The 22,341-nt window shown below is 45.4% G+C and overlaps 1 protein-coding gene across 5 annotated transcripts in view; it reads right to left on the minus strand.

The window, feature by feature from the left end:
• Positions 1–972: 972 nt before the first annotated feature.
• ARHGAP32 (Rho GTPase activating protein 32) overlaps positions 973–22,341 on the minus strand; it is a 192,540-nt gene continuing 171,171 nt past the window's right edge. For all 5 annotated transcript variants that reach the window (XM_065937397.1, XM_065937396.1, XM_065937395.1 and 2 more), the window contains 8 exons: positions 19,908–20,015; positions 19,295–19,440; positions 18,473–18,668; positions 17,073–17,218; positions 14,283–14,354; positions 11,249–12,121; positions 9,604–10,577; positions 973–8,400 (listed from right to left, as the gene is read on the minus strand). In XM_065937397.1, coding sequence (XP_065793469.1) covers positions 6,142–8,400; positions 9,604–10,577; positions 11,249–12,121; positions 14,283–14,354; positions 17,073–17,218; positions 18,473–18,668; positions 19,295–19,440; positions 19,908–20,015 — 4,774 coding nt within the window. In that variant the 3' untranslated portion in view covers positions 973–6,141. The remainder of the gene's footprint in view (positions 8,401–9,603; positions 10,578–11,248; positions 12,122–14,282; positions 14,355–17,072; positions 17,219–18,472; positions 18,669–19,294; positions 19,441–19,907; positions 20,016–22,341) is intronic.

Below are 22,341 nucleotides of genomic sequence, written 5' to 3' on the forward strand. Positions count from 1 at the left end.
GAGACAATGTTATAAACGGTCATGAGCATCTTACCAGTTTTAGAGAATATTTTTTTCTGTATTGCTTGTCAGGTCAATTAGGCCTAATTTTTCTATCTTTCATTGCTCTAAGTAATTGAATCTGGGTTTAATATTTATTCACAGGGATAGAGAAATTAATGATTAACTTCTGGAATCACTAAAGAGATGGGGAACCATGGTGTGAATGAGAAAAAGTGGCAAAGCTCTGGAAACTAGAACCGGTTTCCCTCCGACAGGGGCCCATTCCATCTGCTGTCGAGCACTTCTCAACCATCTGTACTAGAATCACCCAATGGTGGCTGAAACTAGATTCCTGGGTCCAACCCCAGACCCACCAGACTGTCTGGTGGTTGCCCAAGGAGTCTTACGTTTAACTGCCCTCCAGCTGCTTTAAATGGAGTCTAAAGTTTGAGAAGTATCTGCCCAGTTTAAAGCATGAACATGTGGCTGAGAAATCTCAGAATGTTTTGCAAAATGTTTTTAGGAAATGGAAAAAAGGGCACTAACTGAATGGCTATATGACAGCTTAAAGCTGGATGTCTTCTGTGGGTCAGCATTCCTCTCTGCAGAGTTGTTAGCATGGAAAATGCCATTGTGTCTCATCATATTGCTTTCTTACAAAAGGTCAAATGTAGGGAGAACTCTTAAGAGTCTGTTTCATTCTCCCTTCTAAGCATCTTACACAATAATCTCACCTTCTGAAACTTGGCTACCCAAGTACCTTATTAGGAGAAAAGAATCAGAGGCTCTAAGTAATGAAATACAGATGATGCAAAGCCCCAATCTTTCAGAATTTTGCTCACCATTTTGACAAGCTTATTTATTTTGAAAGGTTATTTAGAGGAAGTCTGACAGGTAGCATGTAGACAGTGGCAGGAAGTGATGTCAGAAAGGAGGATTTAGGAAATTAAAAAAACAAACAAACAAACACAAGACCATGATAGGATTCTTTTATGTATAGACTGACATGATAGAGCATTTGGTATGCGTAGAAGCAAACACTTTTTATCTCAGCGTGTCCTGACCATATCACTATCTTATGGGACAATGATCCACAGGTGTAAATGATGAGTCCTTAGGTATACTAACAGCAAAAGAAGCTTGGGGCTTGAAATATATTCTGGAAATACTATAATTAACTAAAATATTTAAAATAACAATTAAACCTCAATTTTCTTTTTAAGACATACACTCTCAATTATGCAATTATGTGAGAATCATGGCAACTAAAACATCTTTTTTCAGGTGGCTGCAAGTACTCAAAGCTTTAATGTAACAGGGAGTCAATATCACCATAGTGTGCCCTTTTCCCGTAGAACCACAAAAGAAAATTTCAACCACCACCCATGTATTTACCACTGATTCCTCAGTGATAAGTAAATACACATTTTAAGAGGAAGGGACTCTATTTTCACGAGCATGAAGGAAATTTGGCAATAGTTGGTATGGAAATGACAACTTCAGGAAATTAAGGACAGTGGAAGACCCAGTGGAGCTGCCATGTATGTCTGTTGTCCCCTCTGAGCAGCAGTCTCCATGGGAGCGTGTGTTCAGGCTGGGAGTGTTTACTGGAAGCAGATGCCACACCTTGCTTCCGCTCTGCAGTGCGGTAGCAGGTACACAGAACGGGGTGGGCACGCAGGGTCACCTGTACTGAACAGGTGACTTTCCTTCCGTATGACTGGCAAAAAAGTGACAGGCCCTAATATTTTAGGACGAAGAATGATTTGTGATTTATCATTCCCAGTAGGAAAACTAGAATTTCCATAACTTGATAGTGGGTTTGTTTTTTCCTTCAAAAATTTCTGGTTGATATAGAAGCATTGGAGAACTCTGGCACAGGAATGTGTCTGGACCCCCATCTGGCAGCTAGGTGACTGACAGCATTTGACCCATTGGAATGCTTCATCTTTATCCACACACCAGCTGAAAACCGGTGACCAAGTGTAGGAGATTCTTTCCTGGTCATTTCACTCCACAAAGTACACAGGATGTCTAAGATGCTTTGTGGGAATCTTGAGAAGTGGCTGTATACAGAACCCCAATCTGGAGAACCCTAAGAAGCTAGCTCACTCTCCCGGGCACTGTAAGCTCGGGAGCCAGGAGGCGGCCCTGCGCACAGATGACTGCAGGCAGCCCGAGCAGCAGCAGGTCTGCACAGACCCTGCAGAGCAGGCCAAGGTGTGCGGTTCTAAAGGTACTGTCTGACCTGGGAAAAAATTCAGCGAGGCAGCCCACTGTGAAAGATGAAAACAGGAGATATTAAACCCCTTCCCTCAAATAAAGTATCTTTTTGGTATGACAATTTATGTCATGCAAACACTCATCTTTTGACCAGAATAGCCCCGATTACCCCTGATTACCCACCTAACTCACATTAGGTTTAGAAAGCAAACACGTACACAGGAAGTGTGTTTTAACCTGAAATAATTTTCTTGATATTTGAATTGCTTTCAGTGGGACATTTGCTTTAAACCACAAGATATCTCCGTCTGGATTATCAGAATACAAAATCCCTTCTCTCCCCGCCCCCCACCCCAACCAAAACAAACAAAGGAACAAACGAACAAAACCCCAAACCCACAACTCAGCTTCAAATAAGCTTTGAAGAAATGAGACTCTAAATATTTACATATGGGTCAAGAAATAAATCACAAACTATTTACAAAAATACACAAGCTTATATGCATTAACAATTTACACCAGTTCACAAAAATATTAAAACATAAAAAAAAAACACTATATAAATTAAAGTTAAGAACTCAGAAGTATGAGCTAAGACTTCCTAGGATGCTTCTCTCATGCAGGTCATGGTTGAAAAATCAGATTTTGCTATCTTGGAATCTAAACTGTAAAACAACCATTTTTATTCTTTGAACACTAACAGCACTAATCAAAAAAGGAAAAAAAGACCCTCTGTGCACACTGACATTATCTTGCACACAGTTAAAATATACCATTCCTGACATTCCGTTAACACACAGTACTAAAAGTCACATGCCTCTAACCATTTGGAAGTAACTTTCTGACATACTTTTGCTTTCATTATTACTCCTTACACACACTGCTCAGACGATACTCTGCCAACATATTGGATGGGTGACTGACGGGGCTGGGAACAGATAAATGGACTTCGCAGGCTCCTTTTTTTTAAACTAAAGGGCGGATTTCAAATTTACACTGTATACATCTATTGCTGCTTCAGGTGTGGTAATGACCTAGTCTGTCTCTGCTCACTTTAATGGTCCCTCTTCTTTACAGGATTATTCCTAGATATTTCAACCTGATCTTTTTAAAAAGATGCTTTGCCATTATAAAAATGTGCAGGCCCTGTCTTTTGGGACCGTCCCAGGGACTTTCATGTTTTTAGAAGGAAACTGAAGACAGTGAGCTGTCGATAAGGCTCAGATGAAATCTACTGGAAGGAGGTGGCATCTCTGGGGCTGTCAGCAGAGTCCCTGATGAGACATCCAGGGAATATTTATTTCAATCAAACCAAGCTGTGGCATCAGAATTTTGCCAAACAAAAGGATAAAACCTGGAGACATGGCTGTGAAAACACCAACAGAATTAAAATTCTGGGTTTCACGAGTAAGGCAGCTCCGTTTCCTTGATCGTAGGCTCCATGTCAACGTGTGAAAGTGCTGACACTTGGTTACGCAATCTGCGACGTCATACACCAAGGCGGACTGTGCTGAGGTAAGCTGGCTCACAGTGACCTGCCATCTACCTGCGATAACTAGAAAGGGAAGGATGCAGGCGAAGTCCTTCAGTAACTGCACCCAAAGTTAAGGCTGGATCTAGACTCGGTGAAATAATGCTAAATTGTGTTTCACACTTTTACCAGGAATTTGAGCCATTTTTCTGTATTCAAAATATGTACCTGATATTTCCAAACCCATAGGACATTAACAAGTAACTGCTTTAAAGAATTAACCTTAGTGTTTATAAAATAGACTTTAGTTTCAGGAATAAACAGTGTGTGTGACCAATCCACAGATATAACACTGGACAGACTTCAGTCACATCTTTCTAGGCTCTCAGCTCCTAAAGCCATCTGTGTCTTGGGGCCACACCAGCTCCTTTCTCTAATCTCCAGGCTGCCTGTGAGAGCTCAGACGGCTTGTCTTCCCTCAAAGCGGCCATCAGTCGGCTACTGACAAAAAGATGGTAATGCTTGGAAAAAAAAATTAGTGCTGCATGTTCACCAAAGAGCAAATTCCTGCACGGAGCTCCTGATGTGTGTGCTAAACGGAAGTATCCTATCAGGTTCCCTAGCACTGGGACTACAGACCAGGAGGGTCTGTACTGAGGCCTGAATTTCACAGACCCCTTCTATAATTTCAGGATTTCCTCCACGATCTTTATTGAATCTCTCTGATCAATTCTGGGGGAATAAAAGAACACCTGACAGAGTATTTCCACATATATTAATAAGTAGATGTGTTGCTCTTAAAACTTTATTTTGTTTTTCTAAATATAAACCCTTAAAATGCAATCACATGGTTTTTTAGATTTAAAAAAACTGGCATGAATCCTAATCTTTATACAATTTCACAGCAATAATAGCAGCATCAATTTAGCCTCTTAAAAGATTTTTCTTTGCTCTAAATAAACATTAGTTCCAAGTTTTAAAAAGCCAGAGCAGCAACCATCCAGTAAATGGAATGGAATTCTCCTAGTGTCTTCTACAAACTTGAGCATTTAAAACATGTGAATGTATAAAAATCAAGTATTATTAAGAGCTATGGAATGACATGATTATCTCAACTCGTTTTATAAATACAGGACTGCCTTCTGGTCTGGCGTTCGTGGGAGGGTGGGTTGAGAAAATGGAATGCAAACTTTCAAAAGAAAGTCCTGGGTATGTAACATGTTTGACATGTCTGCAGAGTTTCGAGGACTAAACCTGAAATGCTGGTGTGGATGGCAATTACAGTTAAGACTGCAATCGCCCAGGGACAGAGGGAAGACACAATACGGTAATTCCTCGGGACCAAGGGTCACTGCCCAGAATTCCAGCAGGTCAAATGGGCTGCGCTAAGTGTTATTGCAGGAATGCTCAGTTTACTAACAGATAATAATAACCTGTAGCTACTGTAAGAATTCCCAGGACACCTGGTTTAGAAACAAATTAACATGTGAATTTACAATCATGTGACAGTATGTGTGTTTACCCAGGCAAACCATGCTGGTTTTTCATTGTTTTTTAAAGGGGGAAAAAAAGAAACTGCTTTAGGAAAACAAATGGTGTGAAATACTTCACTAGGATCACAATTTATCAAATACTATGGAGAAAAAAAAACAACTGAAGACAGGCAGCAGCTTAGAACCACTGATGTCATTTTCTGGTGCTAACGAAGGTCACCGACTTCCACCTAAGAAGTTTCTTTAGCGGGATGAGCCTGTTCACTGAAGTGTGTGGAGCAACCAGGAGAAGAGCATGGTTCAGCCTGAATCAAATGGGTCTGATATTTTGTAATGACTATTAAATGCTTAAAGTCCTAATTCCTTTTTTCTTTTTTGGCTATAATTTGTTAAATGTCCAATAATAGTCTTATGTGAAGGATCAGGGAGAAGTTTCTCTCCACTCTAATTTAACACACAGCCCCTTCTAAGACAGGGTGTATGACTTGACAAGGAAAACAGGTGACCCTCTGGGCAAGGCCGTGGCTACTGGGAAAGCAGTGGGAACGGGACAGGACAGGGCACACAAGACCTTCAGGAAGTGGGCGTCAGCTGCTCTGAAGGACGCAGCAAATGCTAGAAAGGAGGAGGTCAAACTCAAATTCCATTAAAGGCAGTCCTCAGGCTCTTACAAACCAGCCCTATGTGGCAAGTACGGTCTGTAACAAATTTCTTTACTAGGTTTTCAACACAGTGCTTCACAATCGTTCAGATCTTTAAATGACAAAAATGACACAGTCTGTAGGTGGAAGAGGTGGTGATGAAGCTGGGGAGGGGGAGAAAAGATGGTGATTTGTTTTCTTCTTATTTTTTTAATGTGGTGGGGGGGGCGGCTTGTAGCTTTTTTTTTTTTTTTTTTGGTTACTGAAAAAAAAAAAAATAGAACAGTCCACTGTCCAGCAGAGGCTGCGTCAACTCTATTGCTCCCGGGGCTCATTCTGCATGGACCTGCGTTTCAGGAGGCTGCAAGGCCAGCTCTGTGGGCAGGAAGGCGCCCTGCCCCAGAGCTGTGGCGTATGTCCTGCTCTGGGGGTGGGGGAAGCCGGGGGGCAGGTACGGGCCCATTGCTGCTGCTCCGAAGCCCCCTCGCTGGTGCTGGGGCGGGGAGTGGTAGCCCTCCAGGTTATCGTACTGGGGCCCGGCAGTCCCCCGGCCCGGGCGCTTGCCGTGGGTGTGGTAGTGGTACAGCACGCCGGGGTCCCTGTCCGCGCTCTGAGGGTGGTGCAGTTTGAGGCTGTGGCTCCTCTCGGGCTTAGGCGGCGGGAGCGCGGACTGCGACAGGTGCTCCTCCTCCTTGTAGCAGTCTCTGGGGTGCTTCTCTGCGGCCGGGGGCTGCCGGGCCCGGGGCCGCTCCAGCTCCTTGGGGAGCCGCACCTCTTTGTGGCTCGGTCTTAAAGACTCCGGCCCTGACGGTACGTATTTCCCTCCAGAGTTAAGGTAGCTGACCGGCTCGGCAGGGTCTGGAAGCCCTTTGGGCCCGTAGTCTAGCGGGCCGGCTCCCTGGGGGAAAGGGGGTCCGTTCTTCGGGTCGCACAGCTGCCTATGGCTTGCTTCCTGATGCGGCCTGTGCTCGGGGAGGCTGCAGCCCGCGTCGTGCAGCTTTCGGTTCCTGACGCTGCTCTGCTTCTGGGGGAGGCACGGCTTCTCCGGCTGCCCGTTGCCGTATCCGCCCTGGTGGTGGGGCGCTCGCTCCAGCTCTGGCTCCGCGTGCTTCCGGTAGAAGCGGTCCTCCCCCTCTGGGCTCAGGGCCTTGGCCGGGTGCCGCCCCTCCTTGCCCTCGGCCACCGAGAGGAGTCCAGTTTTCCCAGGATCCGACTTGCTGCGCAGGTGGATGACATAGATGCCGCCCAGGTCGTCCGGCGCGCCGGCCGGGCTCATGTTGTCGTACTGGGACACCACGGGCCCCTTGGCCTTCTGCCGCGCGCGGCTCTCCCTGCGGATGGACTGTAGGCGGTACTTCTCCAGGTCCTCCAGGTCCCACGAGGCGTACGCGTGCTTCGCGTCGGCCACCGGGGGCATATGGACCACGCTGTGGTCATTGGGCGGGAAGTAGCTGGCCACGCTGGGCCGGGGGCGCACGGCCGCCCCCCCGGCTAACGCGTACACACTCTTGCCCTGCAGCCGCGGGGCGAGGAAGGCCAGGTCACGGCCGGGCAGGCGGTGCAGGGGCCGCAGCTGCACCGTGCCGTAGGCATCCACGTCGCACAGGGCGCCGTCAGGGCTGTAGTAGGAACCGGCCGAGCTGGCGTAGGGGCTGTAGCGGTAGTGCACCCGGCCGTTCTCGAAGTAAGGCTGCAGCTGAGTGACGTGGTAGTCCGAGCGGGCCTGGGACGACTGATATGGCTTATACTGGTACAGGGGTCGTGGGCAGTAGGCGGGCTCCTCATCTGGGGGCACCTCAGTCCGGGAGATGGGGACAGAGCGGATCATGGAGGACGGAGGCGCGTGCAGAGACTGCACCCGGCGGATGGTGGGGTACGGTGGCATGTCTTCGGGGTAGCAGCCACCCCTGACGGACGAGCTCAGCGAGGACACATACTCGGCCCGGTTGCACGGCTTCGGGTGGTGTCCAGACACGCTTCTCCCGGGGGCCACGTACGTGTTGTACCGGGGACCCATGGATGCTGGTGGCTCCGACCTGGACGCGTACACCGGGTGCGGCTCCACTTTCCCGTGATGTGGTGGCACGCTCTGGGGGCGGAACTGGCAGTTTGGGGTCATACTGAAATGCAGACAGTTTTCCGGACCGAAGGGCTCCGTGGTGAGGTCGGGCCTGGCGAACGTGGGGTAAGCAGTCTTCAGAGAGGCGTGCTTGGCTTGTGGGACGGGGAGGGGCAAAGGCAAGGCCTCTTCCGCGGAGGCAGCGGCAACGAAGGAGTGGTACGCGGCGCTGCCCGCCCCGTCCGCGCTGCCCGAGTGGAGGGCCGCAGCCAGTCTGCTCTCCATGGTCCTGGTGGGGGGCGCCGGGGTGGGGAAGCCACAGGAGGCGTGCGCGGGCACAGACTCAGCGCGCAGGTGCAGCGCGGGTGCCCTGGCGCCTTCCCGCACCTTTTCAGGAAGGACGGGCTGGGGAGCTGGAGCGGAGGCTGGGCACTGCGCAGCGGCCCCGCCATCCCCAACCAGGACAGGTGCAGGGTCACCCAGGCCCCTGAGTTCAGGTGGCCTCTCTGGAGCCGGAACTGCTCCTTGAACCTGTTGAAAGATGATAGTACTGTGAGTGTTTTTTTATGCTTCCCTCTACGGAATCAAACATTACTGAATTCATAACTCACAAGCTGAGGCCATGTGGGCAGCAGCTGGAAATTTCCCAAGCTGTGCAGAGGTGCTGGACAGGGCAGAGGCCTACCTGTCCCTACAGTCAGGAAAAGAAGGCAGGCCTGTGTGGCCACCTGGTGAGGCAGCCAGCCCATCTTTGGAGAGCTGTTCTCATTTAGGATGGGTTTTCAAGAGATGGGGTGGACCATGACAGATCTGATTTGCTTAAAAGACCACTAGGCTTGAAAACACATACCCGGTCTATCTGTGCAGCTCAGTCTCAACACCAAGAACATTCTGTGAAACAAGCAGTGCTGGTTCTACCTGAAGAGTGTTCTGAAGTGACACCCACCCCCGCAGTGGGCAGTTTTCAGCCCCCAGGCCAGGGAGGGACAGGCAGGGACATGTCCAGGTGGCATTCAACACAGCCCCCGCCTCTCCCTCCCGCTCCAGTGGGTCTGTGGCAGCAGAGGACAAACATGGTTCTCACTGCAAGGCTGCAGACACGCTGCCCTTGAGAAACAAGTGGCTGGAAATAGCATCTTCCATAGAGGACTAGATAGTGAAGTCCTTTTAGTCCAAGGCAACGACAAAAAACTTCACAGTCTCCATATAACATTCTCACATCAAAACAGGTGCTTGACTATTCAACAATCTGCTGGCTAATGCTGAAAAAACAAAAAGTTCTAAGACACTGTCATCTCTGATATTTCTAGAAAGTTGGTAAGGCATAAAGTCTTCCAAATGTCCTGAGACTACAGCACTTTGGTCGTGCAGACATGAAAAACTGGCAGAGGTGGTTGGACAACTTGCCCAGAGTCGCACTGAGTCAGTGAGGGAGCCAGGAAAACCCCACAACTCTGACAGCCAAGGGCCAGTTGGACTCGTGCGCTCACAATCTCTTTGTAAAAGGAGGGTATAGTTAAACCACAGCCACGGAGAAGCTGCTTCTTTTTCAGAGAAAAGCCAGCATCAAGGTAAAGGCAGATCCCTATCTCAACCAGGAAGTGTTTCATGGAAATCTGCCATAGGACTTAAAAAGAGATGTCAGATCTCACTCGAGGTAACGGCACACCCTGATGGAAAGTGGCACACCTTTGAAAAAAACACTGCATGCCACTGACCCGCCCCACTTCTTACCTTGTGGGGATTGGTTAGTCCTATACTGGCTGTGGTCTGTACCTGCCCCAGGACCGGGGGCTGCTCTGCGGGTCTCTGGGAAGGAGGTAGGGGTAGGGGACGGCTGGCTCGTTGAGCACGCTGAAGGGTGGCGGTTACATACTCCACTGCGCTGGGCTGTTCCGCCACCTCCCAGCTGGCTTCGCTGGCGCTCGCTATGGCCGCTGCTGGAGCATGCGTCACGTACGCCAGGGGGGCTGTGCTGGTGTTCTCTTCGGGGGACCCGGAAGGAGGGCAGATTTTGTCCCTAGGCAAATGAGAAGGGGCGGGACTTCTGTCTGCAAGTTCTGAAGGGTGATGGGGCTTATCCACGCTTGCACCAAGGTAAGAAGGAGGCTCATCGCCACTGTAGAAATGGAGCTGATCGTGTTCCACAAAGGAGACGGTGGGCCCACTGGTCTTCACAGACTGGTCTTCAGGGAAAGTGATGAGATCATCAGACTTTGAGTCTGTCAAGGGAACAGAAGTGACTCTGGCCTTCTCTGGGTCCCCAGATAGACAGATTCGATGTGGCTGATCGCCTGGTAGGTCTGCCGGGGGGGACTGCCCCGTGGAGTCCGTGGCGCTGGAATGGGTATAGTCCCTGGCAGCTGCTGTGTCTGGCACTGGCTGGTCACCGTGCCCAGGGCCCTTGTTCTGGAGGTGGGGCTGCTCTGCTGGCCTGTCGGTTTGGAAATAGGCTTTCTCGAGAGTAACGCTAGAGTAGGGAGCAGGTGGTCTGTCCTCGGCTGTGGCCACCGCTACATCCCCGCAGTGTGCACAGGCAGCCGGGCACGTGCCTGGCCTCTTCAGTGACTGGGTGGAGGCCTGCTGTGCAGACTCTGCTAACGCCAGTGCCAGCAGGCGTGCCACATTTTTCGGAGGCGGTGGCGGTGGGATAAGAGAGACTGAGCTTACAGGAACGGAATCCTGAGGGGGGTCATGTGTGTCTGCTCCTGGGGGAAAATTGGGAAAAAAGAAAGTGAAAAGGTAGCTTGTGTTATCCTACATGGAAAGCCAAACATTCCCCCATTTGATCACTAAAAAAACAAGTGCCTTCCGTATTTCAAAATGGCCATCCGCAATCTTCTATCCCACATGCAAACACTGCAGAAAACACATCTGGTTCAGAAGGAAAACTAAACCAGAGAGTGTTTAAGACTGCAATCTCCTCTGGGTTGCTACAGAGATGCGTGAGGCGGAGAGCCGGTCCCTCATCCGGCTCAGAAAAGATTGCTTAGCAAACAAGCTTCAAGTGTTTGCAGAATGTTATTAAGAATACTTTTTACATTTGATGGTGTAGGCTGGCTAGTTAACGTGTAAGGCTATAATACTGATAATTTTATCAGAAGAGAAATCAGAATCAAGAGCTATGAAGCTGTGCAAAAATCATCCAGGAATTCTGATTGGACAAGAGGACTTTATCAAGACCTGAAGTAGGACCGCTGGCCCTTTGGGGGATGTTTTGGCTGACTTTAATTTAGGGCTTTGAGCCATCAGCACCACCTAGAAAAAAACATTCTCTTTGATAAAAGGCTAGCTGTGGAGTAAATTTCTCTCCTAAAAGGCACAGTTGGTGGAAGTTCCCACTTAGCTTAAAGCAAGAATGGAGGAAAACAAATGGTACCTGTCTGAGTCTGTCCAGAAGGTACAGCCTTACTCTGACTGCTTGAGGCAGGCTCCTCCTTCCCTGGTGAGTCTACGTCTGCGGCAGCCCCCTGGTCCGGGGGCTGGGCTTCACACTCACACCCTTCCTGGGCCTCTCTCTCGTTTGCTTTTCTCTTTACTACCTGGGTGGGGGATCTATTTATGACATCACTTTCTTCACCACTTTTGTTCCAGGCTACAGAAGGTGCATTTTGAGCTGCCGTGTTTGCGACGGGGCCGATGACTTCTGAAACCCGGGCAGGAAGAGTCACTGAAATGGGCTCAGATATGTTCAGAGAGGGTGATTTGTTTATCTTCCGTCCAATCTTTGGAGAGAAAGCATAGACGACCTTTTCGGTGAACGAGGATGGCTTCAATGCTTTCTCTTCAGTTGGGCTCAAGTCCAGGGTGAAGAATGGACTCAGCTTCTCCTGAAGAGGAGACACAGGTTCAGAACTTGCAGTGCTTCCTGGAGTTTGTGACTGGCTACCACCTGTTTCCGTATCCTTCTTACTGGTACTCTGTTTATCCTTGGAGTAGCCCAAGGAGTCTAAGAAGGAAGCCCCGCTCTCCAGACATTCTGATTCGGCCTTAGGAGGACTGCACTGAAATGACATCGGATCAAAATCCAGGCTGGCTACTCCGATGTCTGGTGGGCTCAAGTCAACATCCTCAGCTAAGTGTGGAGACACAAGAGCCGGAATGTGCAGCAGCCCGACTTCCTCCTCGCTTCCGTTGTGGGGCAGGTTGTCGTAGGAGTTGCAGCGGTTCCCCAGCATCTCGCCGTTAAAAGAGGCGCTCAGGGCATCACTGCTAGATCTGGGTCTTCTGGGTCGGAACAGCTTGGAGTCACCTGGCAAAAATGGATAGCAGTGTCAGAATATGAATGTCCCAGGACACACGGTGCCCTATGAGTCAACTACTTAGTACAGCAGAAATGTATTACATACAGTAAGGAAATGCAACCGTCTCTTGGGGCGCACAGATGGAACCCCCAAAGCAACCATTCAATAACAGACTCACTCGATACCATTGGAGGCAGGATGCATTGGATGGTTTCCATAGGAAAAAGGACTCAGAACTCTTAGATTCTATTGTTGAAACATGGACTCTTGTGACTTTGGGCAAGTTTTTCATTTCTTTTTGTCTTGTTTTATCACTGACTTCACACATGACTTGTGAGGTACAACTACTCACTTTAAATGGTACTTTGGATAGGCAACAGAAGGAGGGCTTTTTTTTTTTTTTTTTGCTTTATTCTTTTGTTTTTGTGGAGAAATATCCTCATACCCACATTTCTACAAAATTGAACTTCTCAAAAAAAGTATTTATATTTAGTAAAGTATAATTTTATATTTAGTAATGTATCCCTTTCAGATATTTAAAAATAATTTTATTTTTTTCTTCAACAAGAACAGGCTTTAAGCTTGTCAGGCAGAGGCCTTAAGAGTGGTAATAATATTACCTTATTTTATGATATTGCTAAACATCCAACTGGTAAGAGAAGTCCTCTGTCTCAATCTCATTATTCTGTCACAGTGATGACCCATAGTGATGAAGTACCATAAAGAGACATTGTCTTAACACAAATACATCCACTAATGTGTTGACCACTTATAAAATTAATCCCTACTCAAATTTTATTTTCACATCACTACAAGCACTAAGCCCACTATTTTTCAGAACCACTCTCAACTGCAGTGAAATGGAAAATCCCAGAAAATCAGGACGATGGCAGACACCCGACTGACATGAAAGGCAGGGATTTGTTGAATCCCAAGTAGAGCGATGGGTCAATAGGACCTGGCAGTTAGAAGTTATAAATGAGGATGAGAAAGTTGACCGGGATGAGGACACCTCCGGGAAGCTTCAGAAGAGCACAATTTGAAAACCAACAGATTAAGAAAAGTCTGCAGGAAATCAATGCAGCTCTCGATCACTTCTGCAACAAAGCCTTCTTCCCATCCTCCCACACAATCCAGTCTTGATGTGGGGGAAGTCCTATCTGCTGCTACCTGGTTTTGTCAAAGAAGTTCTGCCTCCTTCCAGGTCACCACTGATGTAACCTTTGTTCATTCTGGAAGTTAGTACAGAACTGCAACTGTAACCGAACTTACGCTAAATGGAAGCTTAAAAAGTTATTTTCAACATTTTTAGTTTTGTCCAAGTTGCAGTCAAATCCTTTTGTACTATTAACCATAACATGTTGGTCCCTATTTTAAGCAGATTCACTTTCAGTAGCCTTCTCCTGGTAGAAAATCCTCCTCAGATAATGAGGGCTATCTCTAACCAGTGATATATGAGATTTAAGGTCACGTTAAATTTGCAAGACAAAAGGTCACTGGTCTGAACATCAATACTGCTTAATTTTATACTCTGTGACAAGCACTGTACTCTCATTTTGAAATATAAAGAAAACTGAATCACAATCATGTCAAAAGTGAAGAAATTAAGGACTAGTACCCAGTCGTGTCTGACTCTTTGCGACCCCGTGGACTGTAGCCTACCAGGCTCCTCCGTCCATGGGATGGATTCTCCAAGCAAAAATACTGGAGTGGGTTGCCATTTCCTTCTTCAGGGGATCTTCCCAACCCAGGGATCAAACCCAGGTCTCGCGCATTGGAGGCAGACGCTTTAACCTCTGAGCCACCAGGGAAGCCACCAAGCATCAATGGACATACTAAGTAGATACTAGTGTTTTGAGGCTTCCCTGGTGACTCAGAGGTTAAGAACCTGTCTGCTAATACAGGACACATGAGTTCGATCCTTGGGTCAGGAAGATCCTCTGGAGAAGGAAATGAAAACCCACTCCAGTATTCTTGCCTGGGAAAGCCCATGGACAGAGGAGCCTGATGGACTACAGTCCATGGGGTTGCAAAGAGTTGGACATGACTTAGTGGCTAAACAACAACAGTAGTATTTTTAGGAAATTATAATCTACAGCCTATTTATTAAGCAGTATATCTCTTTATGAAATACATTCTAGAATAAAACAACTGATGCTTTAGTCTTACCATCGACTGCATGGAGAGAAGTAAGAGACTCTTCACTTTTAGCTGAGCGGAGGGTCCCTTCTGCCCTGCCACCTGAAGAATCAAAACCAAACAGTGTGATGTTTTATCCACTCTTACATATGTAGTGAAAGGGGACAGTGTTTTTCTGTACATGTACTTAAACTTTCAAGAATGATTAGATGTTTACAACTGTATTCAATTTTGCATTTTATATAATGTGTTGTACTCTTCTCAAGTGGTTTCCTATGTGAAAAAATCTCTTTTCTAAAAGAATAATAAACTTCAGAATAGAGATGAATTTTTAAACTTGCTTTTATGTTTCCTGAAGACTGGTATATCTTGAGATGATCTCATACTGAATTTAGAGTGAGCCCTAAATCCAATGACTGGTATCCTTTTAACAAGAGAAGCTGCAGAGAGACAGAGGAGAAGCCATGTGAAGACACAGGCAGAGACTGGAGTGGTGCCACCACGGCCAGGAACACAGGTGTCCCCAAAGCTGCGAGAGGCCAGGAAGGATTCTCTGGATCCTTCAGAGGGACCATGGCCCTGCTGACACCTGGATTTCAGTTTTTAGCCTCCAGAACTGTGAGGAAATAAATTCCTGTTGTTTTTAGCCAGTCTGTCTCAGATGGTGACAATTTGCTATAGTAGCCCTAGGAAACTTAACAGAGGTCGTTTAATTAATTACAAGTGTTGGATTTATTTGTGAAATATCCTCATCCTCTTTCAATCTCTGAGCAGAGCTCAACGCTGCTGACATTTCCCTATAAAGCCCTTCCTTCGTGATACTCACTGGAAGGACTGATGATAAAGCTGAAGCTCCAGTACTTTGGCCACCTGACGTGAGGAGCCGACTCATTAGAAAAGACCCTGATGCTGGGAAAGACTGAGAGCAGGAGGAGAAGGGGATCACAGAGGATGGGATGGTCGGATGGTATTACCGACTCAATGGACATGAGTTTGAGCAAGCTCTGGGAGTTGGGGAAGGACAGGGAAGCCTGGCATGCTGCAGTCCACGCCAGCACGCAGTCCACGGGGTCGCTAAGAGTCGAATATGACTCAGCGACTGCACAACAACCACCGTGTCTTTTGTCCCTGCCGAGGGACCATTTCTTCTCACTCTCCTTCGTGACAGCTCTGCCTCCTCCACCCTCTAAACACTGCTGTTCTCCAGGATTCAGCCTCCAACCTGCTTCTCTCACTCAGCAGGCTTTCCCTTGGCCATAAAAAAAATATCCCTAGGGTTTTCACCCTTGGTTTGCTGATGAGTTTCAAATCTGTATTTCTAGTCAGATTAAACCCCTTTATTGGATTCCCGGTCCCCAATACTAATCACTTTTAGGGCAGCTCCAATTCACTGCGTCCAAAATTAACACATTATTTTTCTTCCCAAACCTACTCCCTTCAGGAATAATAGCAACTGCCTGACTATTTAATCAACACCTGATAATTACCTTTTTCATTCTTCACAACCATTTTTCTGCCCACCCTGTGGATTCTGCCTCATAAATACCTCTCAAATCTATTTCCCACTCCTACAGCCACTGCTTATTGCAGATGCTCTTCGTTTCCTGTCTGCATAGCTATAACTGTCTCCTGACTTACCGTCCAGACTCCAGGCTTATCCTCTTCCTGCACATTCCCCACACTCCTGCCAAAGTCATCTTTCTTAAACCCAAACTTGATCATGTTACAGACTGCAGCCATTGAGTGACACCCAAGGAATGCAGGACAAAACCACACCCCTAACAAGCACCCTAGGCCCCTGAAAACTGGACCCCTGTGTATACCATCCCACCCATATGGTCTTCATGCTTCCTGCTCCACACACCAACACACACTCTGCTTACCACTTCCCGAAACACCTTTCTCAGTCCCTTGCTGGTCAGGTGAATCCCTACTTATCCTTCAAAACCCAAGTCTCAGGTTCTATTTCCTGACCACCCACCTCTCTCCCCATAGGAATTGACCACTCCTGCCATAAATGCCTCACATAAGCCTCAATTTCAATAGCTATGATTCTGCATGAAATTTATTTTCTTACACATATGTCCCAAGTAAGACATGAAGGTTGGGAGCAGTGTCTTAATTTTCTGTCTTTCTGCAGAGACTGCTATCAAAATATCTAGCACATGCTTAGTACATGATTGCAGACTGAAAGAATGATGAATTAAATGAATCAAACGCTGTATTTCTAGCATTGCCTGAGAAGTAAACACTAACAGATTCAGAATCTGTTAATAGCAGTAAACTTAAATGATTTTTAAAAGAGCAGTACTTTCAACAACACAGAAATAGATTTATCTATCCCATAAGATACTCTCATTTCAACGTATCATCTAGGAAAAAGACACCTTCTTTGGTTATAAGATTTAAAACTCTTATACACATGTCAAAACCTGATTTCGTCATTTCTTAAAAATCTATAAATAAGATTAACAAGTTTAAATACCACAGCAGTTACTTTTTATTACTAACCATATATAAACTATATTACAAATAGCTGTGAATATTTAAACACAGTGACACTATATATAATCTGTATAGTTTCCAAAGAAACGGAACTTATACGCACTTATATATACTATGTATTGGGGATAAAGCACTGGTAGGGGACAGTTCACCATTAACAGCACAACGCGGACACACCCAGTTGGCGCCTGTGACAACAACATGCTGAGTGTGTGTCCTGGTGAGAGAAGAGCCGTGGGACAGGACGGGAGGTGCGGCCCCCACTCCCCCAGGCCGCTCCTGGGCGCAGAGGGACGGGAAGGCGTGGACACTCACCTTTCAGAGCCATGGCTTTTATCTCGGACGGCTCACTCTCATTACGCTGCAACTTCCGCTTAGAAACAGACGAGGATTTCCCCAAGTTGAAAAAGGAACGCCAGCTGCCCACGGGAGACTTTTTCATTTTATTTTGAGGCCTCCTCCTAGGAGAGAGAAAAAAGTCTACCTTAAGACGTCCAAGAGGCTACCTTTCCTCACTGAAGGTGAACACGTGATGGAAAGAGCAAGCAGCCTGCAGAGGCTCGGCGGACACAGTCGACACCGCCTTCCACAGGGCGCGCCACCCAGTAGGGCTGAGCTGCGCCGCTGAAGCAGGAAATGAAAGTTAAACGCGTGGACTTGAACAGTTGTCACTAGTTTCACAAAGATAACTTCACCAGATTTTCATACTGAGAGCTAACCTCACAGTCTGTGAAATAAGTGAGAATAACACATATTTAGGAAGAGGAAATATTAAATCTCCAAAAATAAAACAGAGTTGAAGAAAATGATTGTAGGTGTGGGTAAAGAGAATTAAGCCAAAAAAGAAGCAAAGCACTAAGAAAAGTAACTAATGTATACTGAATGCCAGGCACTATGCTAACTGGTTTACATGGTATCTCGTTTAAGTTACATAAAACCATTTGAGGTAGGTACGATTATCGTCATTTTAAGTACATTTCATTGTACAGCTGAGGGAGTAAGAAGCAGAAGTTTAATGTTGTAAAGCTAGTAAATGATGGAGTCAAGGTTGGAACCCAGGTTCACCCAGCGTCGACACTCTTGATTACTATTCTATAAAGAGGTTTTTGAGGAAACGATAGAGTAAAAAACTCAAGAAGCTGAAGACAAACTCAGAATGACAAAGTAAAAGAGTATGTTCTAACTTTCTGTTGTCAGGGCATTTCGGTCGAGGGAACTGAAAAGAATTTAGAAAACTATACTAACATATGGAAATGAACTTCTATGAGTACGACCCAACCCAGGGAGCTGAAATCCTGACATTCTTATGGAGCAGCCAGAGCAGCGACCTGAAATCAAAATTAACTCACGGACACTAGCTTTCTCACAATCAGTAAAGAAGTGACAGAAACCACGTGCTCATCATTTCTTTAGAGAAAAACAGAATTAGAGCTGGAGAGGACGCTGAGAATATGAACAGCAGTGGATCTCAGACTCCGTCAGTGTCTTCCCCAGCTCTGATTCTCTGTTTCTCTTAAGATCTGATGCGATGCTTTTTGATAACCCTTTGCTTCAGTTCCCGTGAAGTAACATCCACAGTTGAATGAACAGGTTTTTCTGGGACTGACAGAGTCAATATATAGACAGAATCAATACTAAAATACCAAAGTAAAAGAAAAGAAAACAACAAATAGTCATGAAATGCACAATTTTAAGGAGGACTAAATGAATTTTACCTTTCGAGTGGGAACTCGATTATGGTATGAAACTTCCCCTGGAGTGCAGCAGGGCCTTCTCCTACTTCAATGTATTTATTTTCAGTCACAATTGGAGAATTGACCTGAGCCTGTGTTCGCGCCTGGGCTTCCTCCAGGGTCAGCAGCTTGGTAGATGGAGACGAGACTAGCAGGGACTTAGGTCTTGATAGAGAAGCTTTGAAAAGGAAAAAAAAAAAAAAAAAGCAATGACGAGACTCAAACTTTCTGACATGATGGAAAAATATAAATATCTGTGAGTGTGTGCATAACAATCTGGTTACCTGTCTATCTATCTATCTACCTTTCTGTGTTGTTTTAAATTTTCTTTATTAAATTTTTTAAATGGCAAAAGTAACCAAGCCTTATACTGAGGAATAGAAAATGACATACTATGTTATTAACAGTGATAGATACAAAAAATTCCTTAAGTATTTAACTAATAATTTAACTATTTTCCTTTCTTAAAGGTTTGAAGACAAGGCCTAGAGTCAGTCATGCATTTTTAATTTGGGGAGGAGTTTTTCTTCTGCTGCCCTATATTACACTTTTACACACATCAGTAATAGTGACATGATACACTTTTTATGCTCCCTGAACTTAGATCATGGTAGGTCTAATATTTAGTATTCACTAAAAACACATAACGGAACTGCTGAATTGTGAGTGTTGGGAAGCAGATATAAATTAGCTGCTCTCTTTGGAGACAGATTTATTAAACTGCGGTGAGAGGCGCTGTTCCCTGAAGTGGGTGGAGGTTTAAAGACACGTTCCCAGCAGGGAAGAGCGTCCATGTGGGCCTACCTGCCCCTTCCTGAATGACTGCGTTGATCTTCCCACTGAAGAGCACGTCGACGTGGTTGAGGATGAACTCTACAACCACAGACTGAATCCTCACTTCCATGAAAGCTGCTGTCCCGCTGAAGCAGGCAGATTCTATCTGCTTTGATCTGTGGGGTAAATGACACTATCATCAGAGGGTCCCCAGAAGAGTAGTCTTGAAGAGCATTATCTTTCGGTTTGTGTGTAAATTACAAGTGAACCACAGGAAGAAAGCACACTTTGACAGTGCCTTGGCTAAACCTCGACTGCCTGTGTTAAAGACGCTCATGAAAATAACAGATCAGCTTTACTTTTAAAAATTATCCTCGGGACTTCCCTGGTGGTCCAGTGGCCCAGACTCTGCACTTCCAAGGCAGAGGGCCTGGGTTCAATCCCTGGTCAGGAAACTAGATCCCACTTGCTGCAACTAACAGTCTGCATGCCACAGCTAAAGATCCCGCGTGCTGTAGGTAAGACCCAGCACAATCAAATAAATAAATATTTTTAAAATAAAAATTCTCCTTAAGAGAACACTGAAGAATCAGACTGTTGCTTGATTGTTTCTACTTTAGGTTATGAGTCAAATGCAACTTACCTTAGCAGGTTTGGAGCCCAAACGATTGCTAGGTTTTTTGCATGCATATTTGTGATGGAGCAATAGTCAGCTAAAAGAGACAAGTGTCTCATTAGGAACTCCAGTGTTCTGGAAAATGAAATGCAACATATTAACACAAAGAAACATCAGGTAGTAGTATAGAGCAGAAAAGCTCCACTAATTAATCTGTAAGTTTTCAATGGAAAAATGGAAAAAGAAACCCTATAGATCCCATCTAAGTTTTCTGTTGCCTATAAGGTTTAAATATTATTATTTATACAGAACTGTCAGAGTAATATGGATTTTATATATAGTAATTACATTCACAGAATATCAAGAAAAAATTGTCTAAGGCAGATGCAGTAAGAAATGAAAGTTTTTGATAGGATTCGCTCAGAAAATGAAACAGCCTTAGTTTTAAAGAAATCTTTAGGAATATTTGTTCCTGCCTGTTACACATCTAGTTTCAGGGACATCAGTGAAGTGAATCCTCCAAAAATCAGTTTCCAGACAAACGCTATCATGAAGTCATGGTATTCTATTTGCAGCAGATAAGCTAACAAGAGAATTTAAATTTTTCTTCTATAAAACAAAATGACAAGATTTCACAAGCCTAAAAAGAGTTAAAAGAAAAATTCCAGCAGGTACCAATGGGGAGACTATTTGAGCAAATAACAAGCTCTTGGAACAGAAAGCTTACTCTAAATCCTAATTCCTGGTTTATCTTATATATTCTCAAGTGTGATTCATGTAAACAATTTTTTTTATATATAGAGAGATTTAACAATAGGGCAGAGTATCCTGGAAAATAATGATCAGCTTAAATGTAGGTTAAGTTAGATAAACACAAGGTATTACCGATACATCTCTCAAAATGTCCTTACCTTATAGGGATTAAAACTATTAAAGACAATAAATGGAAGATAGAAGTTTAAGAGTATTATTTGAAACAGCAGTGAAAGTTAAATTGTGGTCGACGTTTGAGTCTTCAGGATTCAGATGAGCCTGACAGTGACTCAAGAAGGAAAGGAAGATAAGCTGCCACATGAGGAAGAAACAAATACTGTGATAAGGAGAGAACAATTTAAAACAAAACCAAATCCATGATTACTGGTAATATTTTCACAGAGAGAAGAGATTATACACATAAAGTAGAAACATTCAGAGAAATGAGAAAGAGAGGGAGGGAAGGCCGTTAGTTCTTAGAATTCAGTGTTCTTAATCATGAGACGGTTTGGAGGAAATCCATACGTGGAAACTGACAAAGAAAAGGTAAGAAACTCAAAAGAGTTTAGTTCAGTAGATAAAAACAATTCTAGAAAGAGAATAAAGAAAAGGGATGAGGCGTAAGCTGCTGTGAGAACCAGCAAGGAAATAACACAAGAAAATTTCTCAGAAGTTTCCAGAGGGAGAAAGCCCAATGAGTGCCCAGAGCAAAGAATGAAAAAGAGCCTGCTCCAAGATGAGTCACCATGGAAACGAGCCACTAGGTAGGTTCTAAATTTAAAAGCATCTGAAAGGATTTAAACAACGCAAAATAGGTCATACTAAAAAAGTGGCACTCTAACTGGTATCAGACTTTGCTGCAGCATTTTTGCTTAGATGCCAGTGGTGTAATACCATCAAAATTATGGGAAAATACTATTGACAGACTAAAATTCTACAGCCAACTGTCAGTCAAAAGTATGAGGAGAATAAGAGCACTTTCATAACAAAGTCTCCACATACACACCTCCCACACACCTTTTCTCAGGCAGTTACCAAAGACGGACACTAGGAAAGCAGGGAGTGGACCCGGGAAGGTGACACGCAGAGGTCCAGAGGAGAAGGGGTCTAAGTCAGGAAGGAAGTGATGAAGGGAGGTTCCAGGAGGAGGGAAAGAGCCGGCGCTTCATGGAGAAGACCTAGCAAGAGGCACTCTGGACGAGTGGCGGGACTGAAGCCACCACAAGGGGTGTTTTCATGGGGAAACGTTTCTTTTAAAACATAGCTTGATATGTTTAAACACAACTGAGAGAATACCCATCATTCTGTGACAGAGTCAGGAGACAAGCTAGCGATAACAAGAAACTCAGCAAATCCCAAACAGGCCATCACTCCATGAAAAAAACAAGGTTACCCCAGAAGGGGGAAAACATTCTGGTATACTATTAGATTGGGCTTCCCTGGTGGTGCAGCGGTAAAGAATCTACATGCCAGGGCAGGAGACATGGGTTCAATCCCTCAGTCGGGAAGATCCTCTGGAGGAGGAAATGACAACCCACTTCAATATTCATGCCTGGGGAACCCCATGGACAGAGGATAAGGAGCCTGGCAGGCTACAGCCCATGGGGTCTCAAAAAAGTTGGACGTGATTGAGCATGCATGCACACATGCATACTATTAGATGTAATTTTAAATAACAGTTACATAAATACAACAATGTAGAGAATCA

This window comes from Muntiacus reevesi, chromosome 5, assembly GCF_963930625.1.
Source record: "Muntiacus reevesi chromosome 5, mMunRee1.1, whole genome shotgun sequence".
NCBI classification, from domain to species: domain Eukaryota; kingdom Metazoa; phylum Chordata; class Mammalia; order Artiodactyla; family Cervidae; genus Muntiacus; species Muntiacus reevesi.